Below are 23,652 nucleotides of genomic sequence, written 5' to 3'. Positions count from 1 at the left end.
GACATGGGGAAATTATCAACTAATATCATTAATATCACATGTAAGTAAAATTATGTTGAAGATAGTTCAAAAACAGTTGCAGGAGTACGTCAACAGGGAACTGCCAGAAATTCAAGGTGGATTCAGAAGAGGAGGTGGAACAAGGGATATCATTGATGATGACAGATGGATCACAGCTGAAAGCAGAGAAAATCAGAAATATGTTCACCTGTGTTTTATTGACTGTGTAAAGACATTAGACTGTGTGAACCAAAAAAAAATAATGGTTAACACTGAGAAGAATGGGAATTCCAGAACATTTGTGGTCATGGGGAGCCTGTGCATAGACCAAGAGGCAGTAGTTCCAACAGAACAAGGGGGATAATGCACAGTTTAAAATTAGGAAAAGTGTGCATCAGGGTTGTATTCTCTCACGTATTTATTCAATGTATCTGCTAAGCAAATAATCTGAGAATCTGAATTATATGAAGAAGAAAGCAGCATCAGAATTGGAGAAAGTCTCAACAACCTGCCATATGCAGATGACACAACCTTGCTTCCTGAAAGTGAAAAGGACTTTAAGCACTTACTGATGAAGATCAAAGACTTCAGCCTTTAGTATGAATTACACGTTAACATAAAAAAGAATCCTCACAACTGGACTAATAAGCACCATCATGATAAATGGAGAAAATATTGAAGTTGTCAAGGATTTTATTTTACTTGGATCTACAATCAACACCCCTGGAAGCAGCAGTCAAGAAATCAAACAATGTATTGCATTGGACATATCTGCTATAAATGACTTCTTTAAAGTGCTAAAAAAGCAAAGATGTCACTTTGTGGACTAAGGTGAGCCTGACCCAAGTCATGGTATTTTCGATCTCCTCATATGCATGTGAAAGCTGGACAATAAATAAGGAAGACTGAAGAAGAATAGATGCCTTTGAATTATGGTGTTGGAGAAGAATATTGAATATATCAGAGACTGCCAGATGAACAGACAAATCTGCCTTGGAAGAAGTACAGCCAAAATGCCCCTTAGAAGGGAGGGTAGTGAGAGTTCATCTCACTTACTTTGGACACATTATCAGAAGGAACCAGTCCCTGGAGACGGACATCATGCTTGGTAAAATAGAGGGTCAATGAAAAAGAGGTAGACCCTCAACGAGATGGAGTGACACAGTGGCTTCAACAATGGGCTCAGACATATCAATGATTGTGAGGATGGCACAGGACCAAGCAGAATTTTGTTTTTTGTGCAAGGAGTCACTATGAGTCAGAACTCACTGGAGAGCACCTAACAACAATAATAGCTAACGATCGCAAGTATCTTTTTACGTGTTTGTTAGCTGCCTGAATGTCCTGTTTGGTTAAGTATTCATTTCTTTTGACCATAAAATGCTATAATTTTTTGTGTTGTTGTTTAAAGGCGCCACCTTATGGGGACATCTTTTTGACTCATAGAGATCCCATGTGACAGAACAGAACTGCCCCATAAGGCTTTCTAGGCTATAATCTTTGTAGCAGTAGATCGCCAGGTCTTTTCTCCCACTGAGCAGTTCCAACTGCCAAACTTTTGGTTAACAGCTGAGAGCTTAGCTGTTGCACCACAGGGCTCCTCACCATTTTGTGTACCTTGTATATTTTTGCCGCTTGGGTGCCTGATGCATAGGAGGAAGTCAATAACCTTTGTTTCTCAAAGGAATCATGGCTGAATAAATAAATTAATTTGTATTTGTTATTATCGCAACTAGTAGATTATAAAATCTTTGTGTCCTGGTATTATCAGTTACTCTTTTTTATATTTTCTATCATGTTTAGCCTGGGTCATAGGGATGGCTGAGTGCTTGGCTATTAACTGAAAGGATGGCAGTTCTAATCCACTCATAGGTACCTGGGAAGAAAGGCCTGGTGATCTGCTTCTGAAAGATCACAGTCATTGAAAATTCTATACCGCACCATTCTCCTCTGACACATAGAGGTTTGCTAGGAATCAGAATCACCATGTGTCAGCAGCTGGTTATGGTGTTTGGCACTGTGTCTTATGTTAAAAAAAAAAAAAAATCCAATTGTATTTGTAAAATCTAGTTAGATAAATTAATCGCAGTTTCTATAAAGGGGATTATTATCAATATGCCTTTTAACACTAATACATAAACTAACTGCAACATTTTGGAACTCAGTTTTCAATGGAGTAATGATATATTTTCTTTTCTTGTGATCCCTTTATCTGGTTTTAATTTCAGGATAATACTAGCATTATGGAATGAGTTGGCAAGGAGCCCTGTCTCTTCTATTTTTTTTTTTTTTTTTTTTTTGGAAAAGAAATTAATTGGTATTAACTGCAATTGGGTGGCATTAATTCTTTAAATAAATACTTGGTGGAATTCACCAGAGAAGCCATCTACGCCTTGGATTTTCTTTGTGGGAAGGTCTATGATGACTAATTCCATCTTTCTACTTTGTCATAGGTCTATTCAGATGTTCTGCTTCTTCTTGAATCATTTTCTGTAATTTGTGTCTTTGTAGGAGTTTGTTCACTTTATCTAGGTTGTCTAGTTAGTTAGCATATAGTTAATCATAATATTTCCTTATAATCCTTTTTATTTCTGTAAGGTCAGTAGTGATATCCCCTCTTTCATTCCTGATTTTAGTAATTTTAGTCTTCTCTCTTTTTTTATTCATCAGTCGAAAAATAAATTTGTCCCTTCTGTTCATGATCTTTCAAAGTATCATCTTTTGGTTTTGTTGATTTTCTCTTTTGTTTTTCTGTTCTCCGTTTTATTAATTTACCCCCAATTTTTTAATTTTTTCCTCCTCTTTTCTTTAGGTTTAATTTACTCTTCTTTTTCTAGTTTATTCTGGCAGAGAATTAGGTTTTTGACTCAACATGTTTCTTCTTTTTGAATATAGGCATTTACAGCCATAAATTTCTCTCTTAGCACTCTAACTGCATCCCATATGTTTGTATGTTGGGTTTTCATTTTCATTCATTTCAAAGTATTTTCTATTTTCTCTTATATTTTCTACTGAAGTTTTTATGTCCAAATTTTAAAAAATTACAAATTATGCTGGTTTAAAATATTAGACTGAAATATTATATCAATTGTTGTAACCATGTATTTATTATCTTTCTACTCTATAGGCTTTTTTTTTGAGGGGGGATAACACTTTGTTTTACTATATAAACATCCCAATGAAAATGTATGCCAAATAATATTACTTTCCCTTGGCATTTAGTTGATTTCTATAACCTTTCATTTTGAAATTTATTTTAGCATGTAAGGTTTCTAATAAAATAATTCTCTAGTGAAGGGGAGAGAAAACCTTTTCTGTAAAGGCCCAGTAGTAAACATTTTAGGCTTTGTAGACAGAGACATATGGTCTCTGTCATATATTTTTCTTCTACTTTTAACTATCATTTTCGAAAGTAAAAATAATCCTTAGCTTGCAAGTTCTTCAAACGATCCATGGCCTGCATTTGCCCACTCTTTTGGATCAAGAGAGCCAGTCATTGTCATTAAGGACTAACAAAAAGAAAATCTGACAGGGACAAATTTTTGGTCCTGCCTACTATAAAGACCCAACTTGAGCTCCTAAACTATTTCTTTAGTCTTATGTATATAAACTTCTACCTCAGAAGGCATTTCATAAGCCTCATGGTCAGGGTCCACAGGCACATCTTCAAGAATTCCTTCCTGTGGAGCTCCTTCTTCACCCTGGTATTAAAAGTAGAAAAGAACATCATGAGGTGCCATTTTTCACTTACCAAAATCCCAAAGATGTTTTGAAAAAAAAAAAAAAATACAGTATTTAAAGGGATGTAGTAAACTGGCACTCCTAAATGTTACTGCTGGCATTCTAAACTGTGTAAGATTACAACCTCTTACACTGTGGCAACATGAGCTATTAGCCATAATATGTACAAGGTCTTTGCCCAAGTAATTCAACATCCAGGAAACATTCCAAAGCCATAGACTAAAGATGTTTATTATAAGTCAATGACAGGAGTAAAAAATTGTTAACCTAAATGTTCAATGGATGATAAATACTTAAGAAAATTATTACTGAACTATTCAATAGATCATATGAAGGTATATATTCTATAAGACAAGAATTATGTAGCAAAATGAGAAGTTATTTGTGATATGATGTTTAGCAGGATATGGGGTGTATATTGTACACACAACCTACATAAAGCTCAGATGAAAAGATTAAAAAATTGGAAAGACACAATTAAATATTAAAAAGTATTTTTTGTTAGGTATTTATACATGATAGTTTTACTTTTTTCCCAAGTAAAACCATCATACCTAAATACCCAACAAAAATTTAAAAAATTATTTTTTAAATAAGAAATTTTTCTCTGAAATTTGAAGATTGTGAAAAGCAAATAATTTCTTAATGGCTTGTATTTATAAATAGACTTTGCCAAAGTTACATTCTTTAAATACATTTAATTTTGGATGAAGAAAATCTACATGGACAAATTTTTCCATGTATCCCTCCTTAGAAATAGGATAACACAAAATTCAACCTAAAATTGTCCTGGCTTTAATTAGTATCCTTCATTGTATACCTTCTGTCACTTTGCATTTGTTCCAGCAAAGTACTTTAAAAAAGATCAGGTTCACTGAAAACTGAAAGAGCAGAGAAGCACTGCAAGCCTAAATGGACTAGAAGAGAGCAGTCTCTCAGCCAATGTGGCTTATGTTTAACAACATGTCTGATGTAAGTAATACCTCATCATGCCTTCATCACAAGAGCGACTGACAGATGGTCACAGGGATAAAAATACAGCTGACAGAGAGAAAAGGTGAAACTTAAGATCCTACATACACCAGGTGGGCAGAGAAGTACGGTTCATCCTCCCATGTCCCAACTCCCTTTGTATAAACTCCAAAAATCCAAATCATTTATAAATGAATAAACTGTAAACCATCTCCAACAGCCTCACTTCTAAATGTGAAGTGAAGATACTGTCTTCATGGCATTTCACCTCTGGCTAAAGTCAAGATGGGTCCCCTGTTATGGTGGTGAGGCACAAGTGCTGTGGTGTCACAGGATTTGATTATAGATCTTCTGTCATATTAGACAAGTTTCTTACACTTTCTCTAAGCTCAACTAGAAGCCCTGGTGGCACAGTGGTTAAGCACTTGGCTGCTAACAGAAAGATCTCTGGTTCTAACCCACCAGCAGATCTGTGGGAGAAAAGGCCTAGCGATCTGCTCCTGTTTAAAGTTTACAGCCTATAGGGTCACTATGAGTGGGAGTTGACCTGATGGCATACAACAACAAGCTCAAATAGCCTTAGTGATAAAAGGCAGCAGCAATACTTTATAACTGTGAGGAGTAAATGACATATGGCATCACTAACCTGATCAACAATAATTAGGTAACTTCTTGGTCTCCTGCCCACCAGACTCAACAATTATATCAATTTTTGCAAACCATGCATTTACTTCCTCTATACTCTATAATTTTTTTTCTAGGTAACACTTTATTTCACTGAGCCAAGACATAGTCAAGTATCCGCGAAAGTCAGTATGAGTGAAAATAAGGAAAATGTCCTGTTTCCGTGCATTTTTAAGCTAGCAAACAGCGCTTTATTTTTATAACCTAATTTGATAGAAGATTTTTATATAAACTGGATAAGTAAATATGGCAGAACCAGAATGTTTGTTGTTTGAGTATCACAAATCAAGTGCTACTATGCAACTAAGATGTGTGTATACATGTGTTTTTGTGTGTTTGTGTGCATCCTTCAATGTTCAGCCAAATAAAAATGGGTTCTGCTTGTGTTCATTGGCTACATTAATCATTTGTTGGGACTAACTGCAATCTACCTTTGTTAATTTTAAACACTGATTCACTTGAGTTAAAAATATATAGTAACTGCTTATTTTAAAAAGTGTATGCATTTCTGACCATGCATTTACTTAATCTTTAAGAGCTGAGCCGCTAACTGAATGGTTGGCAGTTCACACCCACCAGTGATTTGTGGCAGAAAAGATCTGGCGATCTACTCCTGTAAAGACTACAGTCTAGATTAATCCCTATGAGACAGTTCTACTCTCTTCTATAGAGTCACTATGACTTGACAGCATGCAACAACAGTACATAAAGTAATATATGTGTCATTTATTTTGAACTATATAAAGGGCATAAAAATTATGCTCTTTTATATCATTTATAGCATACAGATTAAATATGTATGGTAAAAGAATACAACCCTGACACACACCTTTCCTGACTTTAAACCAATCACTATTCCCTTGTTCCGTCCGAACAACTGCCTCCTGATCTATGTAAAGGTTCCTCATGAGCACGATTAAGCATTCTGGAATTGCCATTCTTCACAATGTTATCCATAATTTGTTATGATCCACAGAGTTGAATGCCTTTGCATAGTCAATAAAACACAGGTAAACATCCTTATGGTATTCTCTGCTTTCAGCCAGGATATGACATCAGCAGTGATATCCCTGGTTCCACGTCCTCTTCTGAAACTGGCCTGAATTTCTGGCAGTTCCCTGTTGATACACTGCTGCAGCCGTTTTTTAATGATCTTCAGCAAAATTTTTCTTACGTGTGATATTAATGACAAAAAAAATTGTTCTATAATTTCCACATTCAGTTGGATCACCTTTCTTGGGAATAAGCATAAATATGGATCTCTTCCAGTCAGTTGGCCAGGAAGCTGTCTTCCATATTTCTTGGCATAGACGAGTGAGCACCTCCAGCACTGCATCTGTTTGTTGAAACATCTCAATTGATATTCCATCAATTCCTGGAGTCTTGTTTTTCGCCAATGCCTTCAGAGCAGCTTGGACTTCTTCCTTCAGTACCATCAGTTCCTGATCATATGCCACCTCTTGAAATGGTTGAATATCGACTAATTTGTTTTGGTATAATAACTCTGTGTATTCCTTCCATCTTCTTTTGATGCTTCCTGCGTCATTTAATATTTTCCCCATGAACTCCTTCACTATTGCAACTCGAGGCTTGAATTTTTTCTTCAGTTCTTTCAGCTTGAGAAATGCCAAGCATGTTCTTCCCTTTTGGTTTTCCATCTCCAGCTCTTTGCACGTCATTATAATGAGCTGAAGCATAACAATGATTGTAAGGATGGTGCAGGACCGGGCAGTATTTCCTTCTGTTGTGCATAGGGTCGCTATGAGTCAGAACCAACTCAATGGCACCTAACAACAACAACAACATATCATTTATATTTATGTCACTGGTGTATTTTATGCTGTCTTGAGCAATTATTGTAATAAAGATTTTAAGAATTGTAAAACTATTTTGTGTATAAGGATTTTAGAAACCCTAGAGGAAATGCTAATAAAATGTATAAAAAGAGATCAAATAAGTGATGTGATAGAAAATAAACTACAGGAATGAAAACACATAGATAAACAGAAGAAAGAGGGAAAAAAATAAGAGAGGCTGAACAATCATAGATAAATGCCAGGATGTTCAATAACTAACAACAGGTTACAAGAACAAGCCTATATTTTCAGAAACCTGGTGGCGTAGTGTCTAAGTGTCTGGCTGCTAACAAAAAGGTTGGCAGTTCTAATCCACCAGCCACTCCCTGGAAGCCATAGGGGCAGTTCTACTGTGTCCTGTAGGGTCACTATGAGTCAGAGTCCACTCAACGTCAATGGGTTTTTAAGGTTTTTTTTTTTTTTTTAATTATTATTATTATTCATTTAAGGAATAAATAAATGTTGCTTTCAAAATTCTAGCCAGTGGAACTCAAGCAGAGGCGGAGCCAAGATGGCGGACTAGGCAGACGCTACCTCGGATCCCTCTTACAACAAAGACACGGAAAAACAAGTGAATCGATCACATACATAACAATCTACGAACCCTGAACAACAAACACAGATTTAGAGACGGAGAACGAACTAATACGGGGAAGCAGCGATTGTTTCCAGAGCCTGGAGCCAGCATACCAGTCAGGTACGGCACAAGCACAGAGACCTGCTCCACCCCCCTGAACTAACCCCGGGAGGGGGACTAGCCGGTTCCACGGGCGGCGTGGGACGCAGCCGTTAGGAGAAGTCCCCGGGAGGCAGTGACTGATCTTGGAGCAGAAAGAGCAGCACCCGAGCCGGGGAACCGTCCCACAGGGATATGGACTGCACGCAGGTACGCCATAAACATGGAGAGTTGCTCCACCCCCTGAACTAACCCCGGGAAGGTGACCATCCGGGTCGCGCGGGCGGCGTGGGACGCAGCCGGTAGGAGAAGTCCCCGGGAGGCAGTGACTGGTATTGGAGCGGGGAGAACAGCGTTCCAGCCGGGACACTCGGTCGCGGCACAAGCACGGGGAGCTACTCCACCCATCTGAACTAACCCCGGGAGGGGGCCCACCTGGTTCACGGGGGCGGCACGGCCACGCGGCTGGAGGGACGAGAAGTCCCCGGGAGGCAGCGACTGATTTTGGAGTCGAGAGTGCACCGTCCCAGTAGGGGAGCCTTGACGCTGGGCGTGGGGCTGGAAGCGGAGGATCTGACCGTGACTCCAGCGGGCCAGACCCCCCGGGGGCAATCTCCACACAGACAGCACACATAGGCGACGCGCCCGCGGGAATCTCAGATATAATAGTCTTTCCAAGCAAGACAAGCAACTCTGGCTATATTCTGAGGTGCTACTCTCCTATCTCTCTGTTCCCTCCCCCACCCTCCCCAGGCAGCTTCATTAACATCTGAATAGCCTGAGCCAGAGGGAGAACTCTGATAGGGATCTGACTGCAGTTTTTTTTTAGCGGATTTTCTGGAAAAACTAGTTTCCCAGTGATGGCTCGGAGACAACAATCCATATCAAACCACTTAAAGAAGCAGACCGTGACAGCTTCTCCAACTCCCCAAACAAAAGAATCAAAATCTTTCCCAAATGAAGATACAATCTTGGAATTATCAGATACAGAATATAAAAAACTAATTTACAGAATGCTTAATGATATCACAAATGAAATTAGGATATCTGCAGAAAAAGCCAAGGAACACACTGATAAAACTGTTGAAGAACTCAAAAAGATTATTCAAGAACATACTGGAAAAATTAATAAGTTGCAAGAATCCATAGAGAGACAACATGTAGAAATCCAAAAGATTAACAATAAAATAACAGAATTAGACAACACACTAGGAAGTCAGAGGAGCAGACTCGAGCAATTAGAATGCAGACTGGGACATCTGGAGGACCAGGGAATCAACACCAACATAGCTGAAAAAAAATCAGATAAAAGAATTAAAAAAAATGAAGAAACCCTAAGAATTATGTGGGACTCTATCAAGAAGGATAACCTGCGGGTGATTGGAGTCCCAGAACAGGGAGGGGGGACAGAAAACACAGAGAAAATAGTTGAAGAACTTCTGACAGAAAACTTCCCTGACATCATGAAAGACGAAAGGATATCTATCCAAGATGCTCATCGAACCCCATTTAAGATTGATCCAAAAAGAAAAACACCAAGACATATTATCATCAAACTCACCAAAACCAAAGATAAACAGAAAATTTTAAAAGCAGCCAGGGAGAAAAGAAAGGTTTCCTTCAAGGGAGAATCAATAAGAATATGTTCTGACTACTCAGCAGAAACCATGCAGGCAAGAAGGGAATGGGACGACATATACAGAACACTGAAGGAGAAGAACTGCCAACCAAGGATCATATATCCAGCAAAACTCTCTCTGAAATATGAAGGCGAAATTAAGATATTTACAGACAAACACAAGTTTAGAGAATTTGCAAAAACCAAACCAAAGCTACAAGAAATACTAAAGGATATTGTTTGGTCAGAGAACCAATAATATCAGATATCAGCACAACACAAGGTCACAAAACAGAACGTCCTGATATCAACTCAAATAGGGAAATCACAAAAACAAACAAATTAAGATTAATTAAAAAAAAAATACACATAACAGGGAATCATGGAAGTCAATAGGTAAAAGATCACAATAATCAAAAAGAGGGACTAAATACAGGAGGCATTGAACTGCCATATGGAGAGTGATACAAGGCGATATAGAACAATACAAGTTAGGTTTTTACTTAGAAAAATAGGGGTATATAATGAGGTAACCACAAAAAGGTATAACAACTCTATAACTCAAGACAAAAACCAAGAAAAACGTAACGACTCAACTAACATAAAGTCAAACACTATGAAAGTGAGGATCTCACAATTTACTAAGAAAAACGCCTCAGCACAAAAAAGTATGTGGAAAAATGAAATTGTCAACAACACACATAAAAAGGCATCAAAATGACAGCACTAAAAACTTATTTATCTATAATTACCCTGAATGTAAATGGACTAAATGCACCAATAAAGAGACAGAGAGTCACAGACTGGATAAAGAAACACGATCCATCTATATGCTGCCTACAAGAGACACACCTTAGACTTAGAGACACAAACAAACTAAAACTCAAAGGATGGAAAAAAGTATATCAAGCAAACAATAAGCAAAAAAGAAGAGGAGTAGCAATATTAATCTCTGACAAAATAGACTTTAGACTTAAATCCACCACAAAGGATAAAGAAGGACACTATATAATGATAAAAGGGACAATTGATCAGGAAGACATAACCATATTAAATATTTACGCACCCAATGACAGGGCTGCAAGATATATAAATCAAATTTTAACAGAACTGAAAAGCGAGATAGATACCTCCACAATTATAGTAGGAGACTTCAACACACCCCTTTCGGAGAAGGACAGGACATCCAGTAAGAAGCTCAACAGAGACACGGAAGATCTAATTACAACAATCAACCAACTTGACCTCATTGACTTATACAGAACTCTCCACCCAACTGCTGCAAAATATACTTTTTTTTCTAGCGCACATGGAACATTCTCTAGAATAGACCACATATTAGGTCATAAAACAAACCTTTGCAGAGTCCAAAACATCGAAATATTACAAAGCATCTTCTCAGACCACAAGGCAATAAAACTAGAGATCAATAACAGAAGAACGAGGGAAAAGAAATCAAATACTTGGAAAATGAACAATACCCTCCTGAAAAAAGACTGGGTTATAGAAGACATCAAGGAGGGAATAAGGAAATTCATAGACAGCAACGAGAATGAAAATACTTCCTATCAAAACCTCTGGGACACAGCAAAAGCAGTGCTCAGAGGTCAATTTATATCAATAAATGCACACATACAAAAAGAAGAAAGAGCCAAAATCAGAGAACTGTCCCTACAACTTGAACAAATAGAAAGTGAGCAACAAAAGAATCCATCAGGCACCAGAAGAAAACAAATAATAAAAATTAGAGCTGAACTAAATGAATTAGAGAACAGAAAAACAATTGAAAGAATTAACAAAGCCAAAAGCTGGTTCTTTGAAAAAATTAACAAAATTGATAAACCATTGGCTAGACTGACTAAAGAAATACAGGAAAGGAAACAAATAACCCGAATAAGAAATGAGAAGGACCACATCACAACAGAACCAAATGAAATTAAAAGAATCATTTCAGATTATTATGAAAAATTGTACTCTAACAAATTTGAAAACCTAGAAGAAATGGATGAATTCCTTGAAAAACACTACCTACCTAAACTAACACATTCAGAAGCAGAACAACTAAATAGACCCATAACAAAAAAAGAGATTGAAACGGTAATCAAAAAACTCCCAACAAAAAAAAGTCCTGGCCCGGACGGCTTCACTGCAGAGTTCTACCAAATTTTCAGAGAAGAGTTAACACCACTACTACTAAAGGTATTCCAAAGCATAGAAAATGACGGAATACTACCCAACTCATTCTATGAAGCCACCATCTCCCTGATACCAAAACCAGGTAAAGACATTACAAAAAAAGAAAATTATAGACCTATATCCCTCATGAACATTGATGCAAAAATCCTCAACAAAATTCTAGCCAATAGAATCCAACAACACATCAAAAAAATAATTCACCCTGATCAAGTGGGATTTATACCAGGTATGCAAGGCTGGTTTAATATCAGAAAAACCATTAATGTAATCCATCACATAAATAAAACAAAAGACAAAAACCACATGATCTTATCAATTGATGCAGAAAAGGCATTTGACAAAGTCCAACACCCATTTATGCTAAAAACTCTTACCAAAATAGGAATTGAAGGAAAATTCCTCAACATAATAAAGGGCATCTATGCAAAGCCAACAGCCAATATCACTCTAAATGGAGAGAACCTGAAAGCATTTCCCTTGAGAACGGGAACCAGACAAGGATGCCCTTTATCACCGCTCTTATTCAACATCGTGTTGGAAGTCTTAGCCAGGGCAATCAGGCTAGACAAAGAAATAAAAGGTATCCGGATTGGCAAGGAAGAAGTAAAGTTATCACTATTTGCAGATGACATGATTATATACACAGAAAACCCTAAGGAATCCTCCAGAAAACTACTGAAACTAATAGAAGAGTTTGGCAGAGTCTCAGGTTATAAAATAAACATACAAAAATCACTTGGATTCCTCTACATCAACAAAAAGAACACCGAAGAGGAAATAACCAAATCAATACCATTCACGGTAGCCCCCAAGAAGATAAGATACTTAGGAATAAATCTTACCAAGGATGTAAAAGACCTATACAAAGAAAACTACAAAGCTCTACTACAAGAAATTCAAAAGGACATACTTAAGTGGAAAAACATACCTTGCTCATGGATAGGAAGACTTAACATAGTAAAAATGTCTATTCTACCAAAAGCCATCTATACATTTAACGCACTTCCGATCCAAATTCCAATGTCATATTTTAAGGGGATAGAGAAACAAATCACCAATTTCATATGGAAGGGAAAAAAGCCCCGGATAAGCAAAGCACTACTGAAAAAGAAGAAGAAAGTGGGAGGCCTCACCTTACCTGACTTCAGAACCTATTATACAGCCACAGTAGTCAAAACAGCCTGGTATTGGTACAACAACAGACACATAGACCAATGGAACAGAATTGAGAACCCAGACATAGATCCATCCACGTATGAGCAGCTGATATTTGACAAAGGACCAGTGTCAATTAACTGGGGAAAAGACAGCCTTTTTAACAAATGGTGCTGGCATAACTGGATATCCATTTGCAAAAAAATGAAACAGGACCCATACCTCACACCATGCACAAAAACTAACTCCAAGTGGATCAAAGACCTAAACATAAAGACTAAAACGATAAAGATCATGGAAGAAAAAATTGGGACAACCCTAGGAGCCCTAATACAAGGTATAAACAGAATACAAAACATTACCAAAAATGATGAAGAGAAACCCGATAACTGGGAGCTCCTAAAAATCAAACACCTATGCTCATCTAAAGACTTCACCAAAAGAGTAAAAAGACCACCTACAGATTGGGAAAGAATTTTCAGCTATGACATCTCCGACCAGCGCCTGATCTCTAAAATCTACATGATTCTGTCAAAACTCAACCACAAAAAGACAAACAACCCAATCAAGAAGTGGGCAAAGGATATGAACACACATTTCTCTAAAGAAGATATTCAGGCAGCCAACAGATACATGAGAAAATGCTCTCGATCATTAGCCATTAGAGAAATGCAAATTAAAACTACGATGAGATTCCATCTCACACCAGCAAGGCTGGCATTAATCCAAAAAACACAAAATAATAAATGTTGGAGAGGCTGCGGAGAGATTGGAACTCTCATACACTGCTGGTGGGAATGTAAAATGGTACAACCACTTTGGAAATCTATCTGGCGTTATCTTAAACAGTTAGAAATAGAACTACCATACAACCCAGAAATCCCACTCCTCGGAATATACCCTAGAGATACAAGAGCCTTCATACAAACAGATATATGCACACCCATGTTTATTGCAGCTCTGTTTACAATAGCAAAAAGTTGGAAGCAACCAAGGTGTCCATCAACGGATGAATGGGTAAATAAATTGTGGTATATTCACACAATGGAATACTACGCATCGATAAAGAACAGTGACGAATCTCTGAAACATTTCATAACATGGAGGAACCTGGAAGGCATTATGCTGAGCGAAATGAGTCAGAGGCAAAAGGACAAATACTGTATAAGACCACTATTATAAGATCTTGAGAAATAGTAAACCTGAGAAGAACACATACTTTTGTGGTTACGAGGGGGGGAGGGAGGGAGGGTGGGAGAGGGTTTTTTTATTGATTAATCAGTAGATAAGAACTGCTTTAGGTGAAGGGAAAGACAACACTCAATACATGGAAGGTCAGCTCAATTGGACTGGACCAAAAGCAAAGAAGTTTCCGGGATAAAATGAATGCTTCAAAGCTCAGCGGAGCAAGCGCGGGGGTCTGGGGAACATGGTTTGCGGGGACTTCTAAGTCAATTGGCAAAATAATTCTATTATGAAATCATTCTGCATCCCACTTTGAAATGTGGCGTCTGGGGTCTTAAATGCTAACAAGCAGCCATCTAAGATGCAGCAATTGGTCTCAACCCACCTGGAGCAAAGGAAAATGAAGAACACCAAGCCCACATGACAACTAAGAGCCCAAGAGACAGAAAGGGCCACATGAACCAGAGACCTACATCATCCTGAGACCAGAAGAACTAGTTGGTGCCCGGCCACAATCGATGACTGCCCTGACAGGGAGCTCAGCAGAGGACCCCTGAGGGAGCAGGAGAGCAGTGGGATGCACACCCCAAATTCTCATAAGAAGACCAAACTTAATGGTCTGACTGAGACTGGAGGAATCCCGGCGGTCATGCTCTCCAGACCTTCTGTTGACACAGGACAGGAACCATCCCTGAAGACAACTCATCAGACATGAAAGGGACTGGTCAGCGGGTGGGAGAGAGACGCTGATGAAGAGTGAGCTAATTATATCAGGTGTACACTTGAGATTGTGTTGGCAACTCTTGTCTGGAGGGGGGATGGGAGGATAGAGAGAGAGGGAAGCCGGCAAAATTGTCAAGAAAGGAGAGACTGAAAGGGCTGACTCAAGACGGGGAGAGTAAGTGGGAGTAGGGAGTGAGATGTATGTAAACTTATATGTGACAGACTGATTGGATTTGTAAACGTTCACTTGAAGCTTAATAAAAGTTATTTTAAAAAAAAAAAAAAAAAAAACTCAAAAAAAAAAAAAAAAAAAAATTCTAGCCAGTGGACTTCTTAAGTGTTGTATCTCAGAAGAACGAGATTATTGATTTCATTAAATAAAAGTATGTTAATATTTTATTAATACATTATCATTAACAATTATAAAGATATTAAATAACTGTATTAGATTCCATGAAGTAAAAGTAGCTCACAGAACTCCTATGAGGCAGGCAGATTTTCAGTAGCCACATTTTCTGGAGAAAACTTGATCTCAGAGACTAAGGGAGTTTAATAACTTGTCTAGACTCTTTGCTCCTACCTACTATCCTGAGCTTCTTCCTCAAAAGGATTCGAGCACTGGAAATGAATTTCAGTCTCAGCAACCAACATGCATTCTGAACATCGTTCTTGGTAAATGTTTTCTCTATTTATCTATATATTGCAGTAACTGAGAAATACTACTTTCTCTTGTATTCCTTACTGTGTCCTGGCTATTCATCTAAGACCCACTTATGAGTCTATTCCAAGTAAAGGAAATGATCTCATTTTGATCACAGAAACCCATCGATGAAAAAGTAATCATGAATCTGTCCATAAGTTTATTCAAAAATATTTATTTTATCCAGTCATTACATCTTTTATGCTATAAAACTATACATGGAAGAAAAAAATAAAAGCTAATATTAGTTCAAGAGCAGGTGAAGCTCTCTTTTTTATCAAAACACTAATGAGTGACTTGTCTGTATTAAAAAGAGCCTCAAGGCAGAGCCAGAGGAACAAGTGAGGGCCAAAGAACTAGTGGGGATGAATGAGTAGTATAAAAGATAGGCCTAGCCCAGTGATAACTTCTGGCAACTAAAGTAGTTAAGGAGCCCTAGTGGTGCAGTGATTAAGCACTACAACTGCTAACCAGAAAGGCAGAAGCTCAAATACACCAACCGCTCCTTGAAAAACCTATGGGGCTGTTCTACTCTGTCCTGTAGGGTCGATATGAGTCAGAATCAACTCAAAGACAAAGGGTTTGGTTTTTGTTTTGTTTTGTTTTTAAGTAGTCAAAACATTTAAAGAACAGAAACACCTAACATTCAGTTTCCTATTTTCTATCCAGTCCTGTGCTGAAATGTAACTTCACCATTCCACCCTCCCGCTCACTCAGCCCCACTGTTCCTAAATCTTCAATAAAGTTTGCTACATAAGCCTCTGGAGTCTTAAAAGCTTGTGAGCAGCTATCTAAGATACTCCACTGGTCCAACCTGGTCTGGAGAAAGGGAGAATGAAGACAACCAAGGACACAAGGGAAAGATTAGTCAAAAGGACTAATGGACCACAAATACCAAAGCCTCCACAAGACTGAGTCCAGCACAACTAGATGGTGCCAGCTACCACCACCAACTGCTCTGACAAGGATCACAATAGAGGGTCCTAGACAGAGCTGGAGAAAAATGTAGAACAAAAGTCTAACTCACAATAAAAGACTAGACTTACTGGTCTGACAGAGACTGGAGGAACCCCAAGAGTATGGCCCCCAGTCACCATTTTAACTCAGTACCGAAGTCAGTTCTGAGGTTCACCCTTCATCCAAAGACTAGACAGGCCCATAAAAGAAACAATAATACATGTAGCTCAATCATGTATACAAGACTAAATGGGCACACCAGCCTAGGGGCAAGGACGAGAAGGCAGGAGGGGATAGGAAACTGGAGGAATAGAAATGGGGAGTCTGAAGTAGAGAAGGGGAGACAATGTCACAAAATAATTTGTGTATTAATTGTTTAATGAGAAACTAATTTGCTCTGTAAACCTTCACCTAACCACAACACAAAAATAAAGTTTGCTACCTAGTGTTCAGATAGGACTCCGCAGGTTAGGAAAGGTACAGCAGGAGCAGAGAGGGATTATTTCATGGAAGCAAGAAGTCAGAACCAGAATTGAACAGGAGAAATTGTAATCTTGGGGAAACTATCAAGCCTTTCCAGTACCAACTGTACCTCAGGGCAAACAAATAATTAATGACTAGAAGTTTTTCTTTATAAAGGTAATTTAGCTAAGGAGACAAAGCTAGAATATCACGTTTTCATAACACTTCATAGGCAATGATCATCAATGGCTGCTAACATGACATGAAGAGATATAACTAGGTATTACATAGAGTCCAATGGAAGTGTACCTGTTATATATCCTTGCCCAAAATTTACATTTGATTCACACTTACTTTCACTAGATCTCAAAATTTGCAACAAATATAGGGAGCTGGAAATATGTTCACATCATTGGATGCAATTAGCAAATTCCAGGTCATGGAAAACTCTACAGGGAAATGACACATCTATTTTGACAAGTAACTTACAAGGAAAATAAAAGTTCATGGGAACCTACTAATCCTGGGTGGCACAAAAGGTTAAGTGCTTAGCTACTTACTGAAAAGTTGGTGGTTCAAATCCACCAAGAGGCACCTTGGAAGAAAATCCTGGTGATCAACTTCTGAAAGATACCAGCCATTGAAAATCCTATAAAGGGCAGTTCTACTCTGAAACACATGAGGTCACCATGAGTTGGAATCAACTCGAACACAACTGTTTGTTTGTTTGTTTGTTTTTCTGATTATAGATCAAAGTAGATTTGAGAGAGCTTCAGCAAAATGTGACATAAGGAACTTATTTGATTCTTATTTGGATCCTGATTTAAGCAAATGGAAAGGAAATCTGAGAGATCTGGAAATATTTGAACACTGGATATTAATTAGAATCATTGGGGTTTTTTTTAAGTATGATAATACATTAGGACTTTGCTTTACAAAAGAACCCTTAACTTTTAGAAATCAAATAATTAAATATTTACAGATCAAATAATATGATGTCTAGGCATTTGCTTTGAAATTATTCAGGGGTGAGTAGGGGGAAGTGGATGGGGAAGAGTGTGTGAGTTGACAACTGCGTATGTCTGTAATTTTTCATAATAAATTTGAAAAAGTGTATATGCTCATTTCAGTAGTAATTTCTATAACTCTAATATGCTTTTCTGAGTATGAATATGTGATCTAAATTTGGTGACTCCATAATACTGACAGATTTTTAAACATATTAAAATAGTTGCCAGTTATTCTAGAAGAGGACATGACAAACACTTTATGAAATCATTAAATATAATGTTATCCCTAAACCTGTGTATTTACCATTCTATAAATCTATCTCTAAAAGCATTATCTGAGTGTTATCTATAAAGGTCTATTTTAATCAATTTCAATTTCAGCTCTAATTTAGAGCTGTGCCTAATAATGCTGCGAATGTTACAAAAAAATTAATTTTATAGAAATTAAGAACTCTATAAGACAGAAAATGATACTGGTGAGGAGTGTGCTTCTTAGCTCAAGTAGACACATGAGACTATGTGGGCAGCTCTTGTCTTGAGGCTAGATGAAAAGGTAGATGGGGACAGGAGCTGGTTGAATGACACAGAAAATACATGGTCGAGAGGGGAGTGTGCTGTCACATTGTAGGAAGAACAACTAGGGTCATATGACAATGTGTGTATAAGTTTTTGCATGAGAAAGTGACTTGACTTGCAAATTTTCACTTAAAGCACAATAAAAAAAAGAGCTAGAAAAAAAAGAAAAGGGAAACAAGCAGAGAGGTGGGGACCTCATACCACCAGGAAATAAGAGCCAGGCGAATAGCGCACCCTTTGGACAAGGGGTCCCTGTGCTGAGAAGCTCCTTGACCAGGGGAAGATTGATGACAAAGACCTTCCTCCAGAGCTGACAGAGAGAATATGCCTTCCTTGGAGCTGACAGCCTGAATTTGGACTTGTAACCTACTAGTCTGTGAGAGAATAAACTTCTGCTTGTTGAAGCCAAAAAAAGGAAATTAAGAACTTACTTTCAAAATATAATCACATTTGAAAATATGAACTGCTGCTTTTATTTACTCTTACCACAAAGAAAAGAAAAACCACCAATATAATAAATGTTGAACATTTTTGAAAAAAGATAGCTTGTTCCCAAGTTTTCATTATGATATGAAGTGAGAATATGTTAAAAAAAAAAAAATTTTTTTTTTTTTTTTTTTAGGGTAATACAATTACGATAAAAATATCTGGATTCTGGTATATGCCCTGCACCTTTGAGAACCTATGGGCAAGAAATGTATAGAGTACACAGATCTAGTAATAGAATACCTTTATTCCCTCTCTAACAAAACAAAAAACCCAAACCCGTTGCCGTAGAGTCAATTCCGCCTCATCGCGACTGTCTTAGTTATTTAGTACTGCTATAACAGGAATATCATAAGTGGATGCCTTTAACAAAGAGAAATTTATTCTTTCCCAGTCTAGTAGGTTATAAGTCCAAATTCAAGGTGTCAGTTCCAGGGAATGGCTTTGTCCCTCTGTCGGCTCTGGAAGAAGATTCTTGTCCTCAACCTTCCCCTGGTCGAGGAGCTTCTCAGGCGCAGGAACCCCAGGTCCAAAGTACGTTCTCTGCTCCTGGTGCTGCTTTCTTGATGGTATGAGGTCCTCCTGTCTCTCTGCTGGCTTCTCTCTTTTATGGCTCAAGAGATTGCCTCAAGACACAATCCAACCCTGTAGGTTGAGTCCTGCATCATTAACACAACTGCCATACATCCTCCCTCATTAACATCATAGTGCTAGGATTTACAACACAGAGAAAAATCACACAATACTGGGAATCATGGCCCAGCCAAATTGATACACACATTTTGGGAGGACATAATTCAATCCATGACAGCGACCCTACAGGACAGAGTAGAACTGCCCTGTAGGATTTCCAGAGAGTGGCTGGTGGATTCGAACTGCCAACTGTAGCTCTTAACCACTGTGCCACCAGGGCTCCATTCCCTCTCTAATAGTCCCTATTTGGGAATATATTTGGTCTCCTTTTTCAAATGAGATAGTTTTAAAAACAACAAAATCGAATAAGCTCAGTATCTTACGTCTGCATACACGCCGTAGAAAGAAAAATGGTTATCAAAAAGTTTAGAGGAAGAATCTAATTTGCTCTAGAAACCTTCAACTAAAGTACAATTTTAAAAAAATTACAGTGGAATAACCCTCCATTGCTAATAAGGAAAGGCAGTGACTTAGAAGCTATGTCTTTAGTGTATTCATTGCAGTCAAGTTGATTCCAACTCATAGCAACCCTATAGGACAGAGTACAACTGCCTTACAGGGTTCCAAAGGTGTAAATCTTTATGGAAGCAAACTGCACATCTTTCTTCCATGGAGCAGCTGGTGGGTTTGAACCACCAACCTTTTGGTTAGCAGTGGAGCACTTAACCAGTGTGCCACCAGGGCTCCTTATGCTTTTCGTAGGGACCAGAAATGTCTGTGACTGACCTCTCCCATCTCAAAACACACACAAGTTCTTTTTAAATGAACCTGCTATGTCAATCAACTGATAAATAACAAATAACTAATTGATGTTTTTCTTAGCTGAAGTTCTCTATAAATCAAACCATGAGGGAAGGCATAACTGCTAATGCTTTATTAAGAAGTGCAATTCCAGGGAAATAAAAGTGAGGGAAAAGACATGTGCGACAAGGAGAAATGGGAAGTAATATAAGCTTTTAAAAGAGCAATGGTATTCCAGTGGTATAATTCTCCTTTCCCATGGAGGAGCCTGAGGTTCAATTCCTAGCCAATGTACCTCAGGCATAGCCACCACCTGTCAGCAGAGGTTTGCATGTTGTTGTGATGCTGAACAGGTTTCAGCAGACTCCAGGCCAAGAGTGATTAGGACGAAAGTGATCCACTTTTAAAAAAATCAGCTGTTCAATGTCTCCAGGAGTTGGGGGCTTCCTTGAAGGAAGCAAACAACAACTGAATGTCTGATTAAGTATGTTCCTTGGAAACCACTGTTCAAAATCACCAAAGACTTGTAAATTCTATAATGTCATTTAGTACAGCTTTATTTGGTACATTGGTATAAACTTATGTACCGTCAGTGAGCACACATCTAAAAAGTAAACGACTACCATTTTGAAAACTCTGAATGGTTGTTGGCAAATGATCTGACTTTTCAAAAGACTCCAAGAAACAATACATGGTGACATTTATAATAACAGAGCTTCATCAACAACCTGGTGTCTACACCTTAAACATTCAAAGCAGCAGAGGCATTCTTTTCTGCATTTACTCTACAAGGTATTTTGGGTAGGACCAGCATTTTGCTGCATTGTGGAACAATACTGATAAGCCCCAAATAATGGAATTAACATCTTTGCTCAACAGCTAAAGCCATGGGGAAGGAAGAGAAAAATAATGACAAAGGAAGAAATTAAAACAGAAAGTACCTTGATTTGAGGAAAAAAAAAAAAAATTCAATTTAAGAACTCATCTTAGGGGAGGCGGAGCCAAGATGGCGGACTAGGCAGACGCTACCTCGGATCCCTCTTACAACAAAGACACGGAAAAACAAATGAATCGATCACATACATAACAATCTACGAACCCTGAACAACAAACACAGATTTAGAGACGGAGAACGAACTAATACGGGGAAGCAGCGATTGTTTCCAGAGCCTGGAGCCAGCATACCAGTCAGGTACGGCACAAGCACAGAGACCTGCTCCACCCCCCTGAACTAACCCCGGGAGGGGGACTAGCCGGTTCCACAGGCGGCGTGGGACGCAGCCGTTAGGAGAAGTCCCCGGGAGGCAGTGACTGATCTTGGAGCAGAAAGAGCAGCATCCGAGCCGGGGAACCGTCCCACAGGGATTTGGACTGCACGCAGGTACGCCATAAACACGGAGAGTTGCTCCACCCCCTGAACTAACCCCGGGAAGGTGACCATCCGGGTCGCGCGGGCGGCGTGGGACGCAGCCAGTAGGAGAAGTCCCCGGGAGGCAGCGACTGGTATTGGAGCGGGGAGAACAGCGTTCCAGCCGGGACACTCGGTCGCGGCACAAGCACGGGGAGCTACTCCACCCATCTGAACTAACCCCGGGAGGGGGCCCACCTGGTTCACGGGGGCGGCGCGGCCACGCGGCTGGAGGGACGAGAAGTCCCCGGGAGGCAGCGACTGATTTTGGAGTCGAGAGTGCACCGTCCCAGTAGGGGAGCCTTGACGCTGGGCGTGGGGCTGGAAGCGGAGGATCTGACCGTGACTCCAGTGGGCCAGACCCCCCGGGGGCAATCTCCACACAGACAGCACACATAGGCGACGCGCCCGCGGGAATCTCAGATATAATAGTCATTCCAAACAAGACAAGCAACTCTGGCTATATTCTGAGGTGCTACTCTCCTATCTCTCTGTTCCCTCCCCCACCCTCCCCAGGCGGCTTCATTAACATCTGAATAGCCTGAGCCAGAGGGAGAACTCTGATAGGGATCTGACTGCAGTTTTTTTTTAGCGGATTTTCTGGAAAAACTAGTTTCCCAGTGATGGCTCGGAGACAACAATCCATATCAAACCACTTAAAGAAGCAGACCGTGACAGCTTCTCCAACTCCCCAAACAAAAGAATCAAAATCTTTCCCAAATGAAGATACAATTTTGGAATTATCAGATACAGAATATAAAAAACTAATTTACAGAATGCTTAATGATATCACAAATGAAATTAGGATAACTGCAGAAAAAGCCAAGGAACACACTGATAAAACTGTTGAAGAACTCAAAAAGATTATTCAAGAACATACTGGAAAAATTAATAAGTTGCAAGAATCCATAGAGAGACAACATGTAGAAATCCAAAAGATTAACAATAAAATAACAGAATTAGACAACACACTAGGAAGTCAGAGGAGCAGACTCGAGCAATTAGAATGCAGACTGGGACATCTGGAGGACCAGGGAATCAACACCAACATAGCTGAAAAAAAATCAGATAAAAGAATTAAAAAAAATGAAGAAACCCTAAGAATTATGTGGGACTCTATCAAGAAGGATAACCTGCGGGTGATTGGAGTCCCAGAACAGGGAGGGGGGACAGAAAACACAGAGAAAATAGTTGAAGAACTTCTGACAGAAAACTTCCCTGACATCATGAAAGACGAAAGGATATCTATCCAAGATGCTCATCGAACCCCATTTAAGATGGATCCAAAAAGAAAAACACCAAGACATATTATCATCAAACTCACCAAAACCAAAGATAAACAGAAAATTTTAAAAGCAGCCAGGGAGAAAAGAAAGGTTTCCTTCAAGGGAGAATCAATAAGAATATGTTCTGACTACTCAGCAGAAACCATGCAGGCAAGAAGGGAATGGGACGACATATACAGAACACTGAAGGAGAAAAACTGCCAACCAAGGATCATATATCCAGCAAAACTCTCTCTGAAATATGAAGGCGAAATTAAGATATTTACAGACAAACACAAGTTTAGAGAATTTGCAAAAACCAAACCAAAGCTACAAGAAATACTAAAGGATATTGTTTGGTCAGAGAACCAATAATATCAGATATCAGCACAACACAAGGTCACAAAACAGAACGTCCTGATATCAACTCAAATAGGGAAATCACAAAAACAAACAAATTAAGATTAATTAAAAAAAAAATACACATAACAGGGAATCATGGAAGTCAATAGGTAAAAGATCACAATAATCAAAAAGAGGGACTAAAT

The 23,652-nt window shown here is 38.8% G+C and overlaps 1 protein-coding gene across 2 annotated transcripts in view; it reads right to left on the bottom strand.

Moving 5' to 3' along the window:
* Window positions 1-23,652, bottom strand: part of SNCA (synuclein alpha) — a 150,976-nt gene that overhangs the window by 5,775 nt on the left and 121,549 nt on the right. For both annotated transcript variants that reach the window (XM_049885725.1, XM_049885724.1), the window contains exon 5: window positions 3,618-3,701. In XM_049885725.1, the coding sequence (XP_049741682.1) occupies window positions 3,618-3,701 (84 nt within the window). The remainder of the gene's footprint in view (window positions 1-3,617; window positions 3,702-23,652) is intronic.

This window comes from Elephas maximus, chromosome 5, assembly GCF_024166365.1.
Source record: "Elephas maximus indicus isolate mEleMax1 chromosome 5, mEleMax1 primary haplotype, whole genome shotgun sequence".
NCBI classification, from domain to species: Eukaryota; Metazoa; Chordata; class Mammalia; order Proboscidea; family Elephantidae; genus Elephas; species Elephas maximus.
This window is presented reverse-complemented; position numbering and strand designations above follow the sequence as displayed.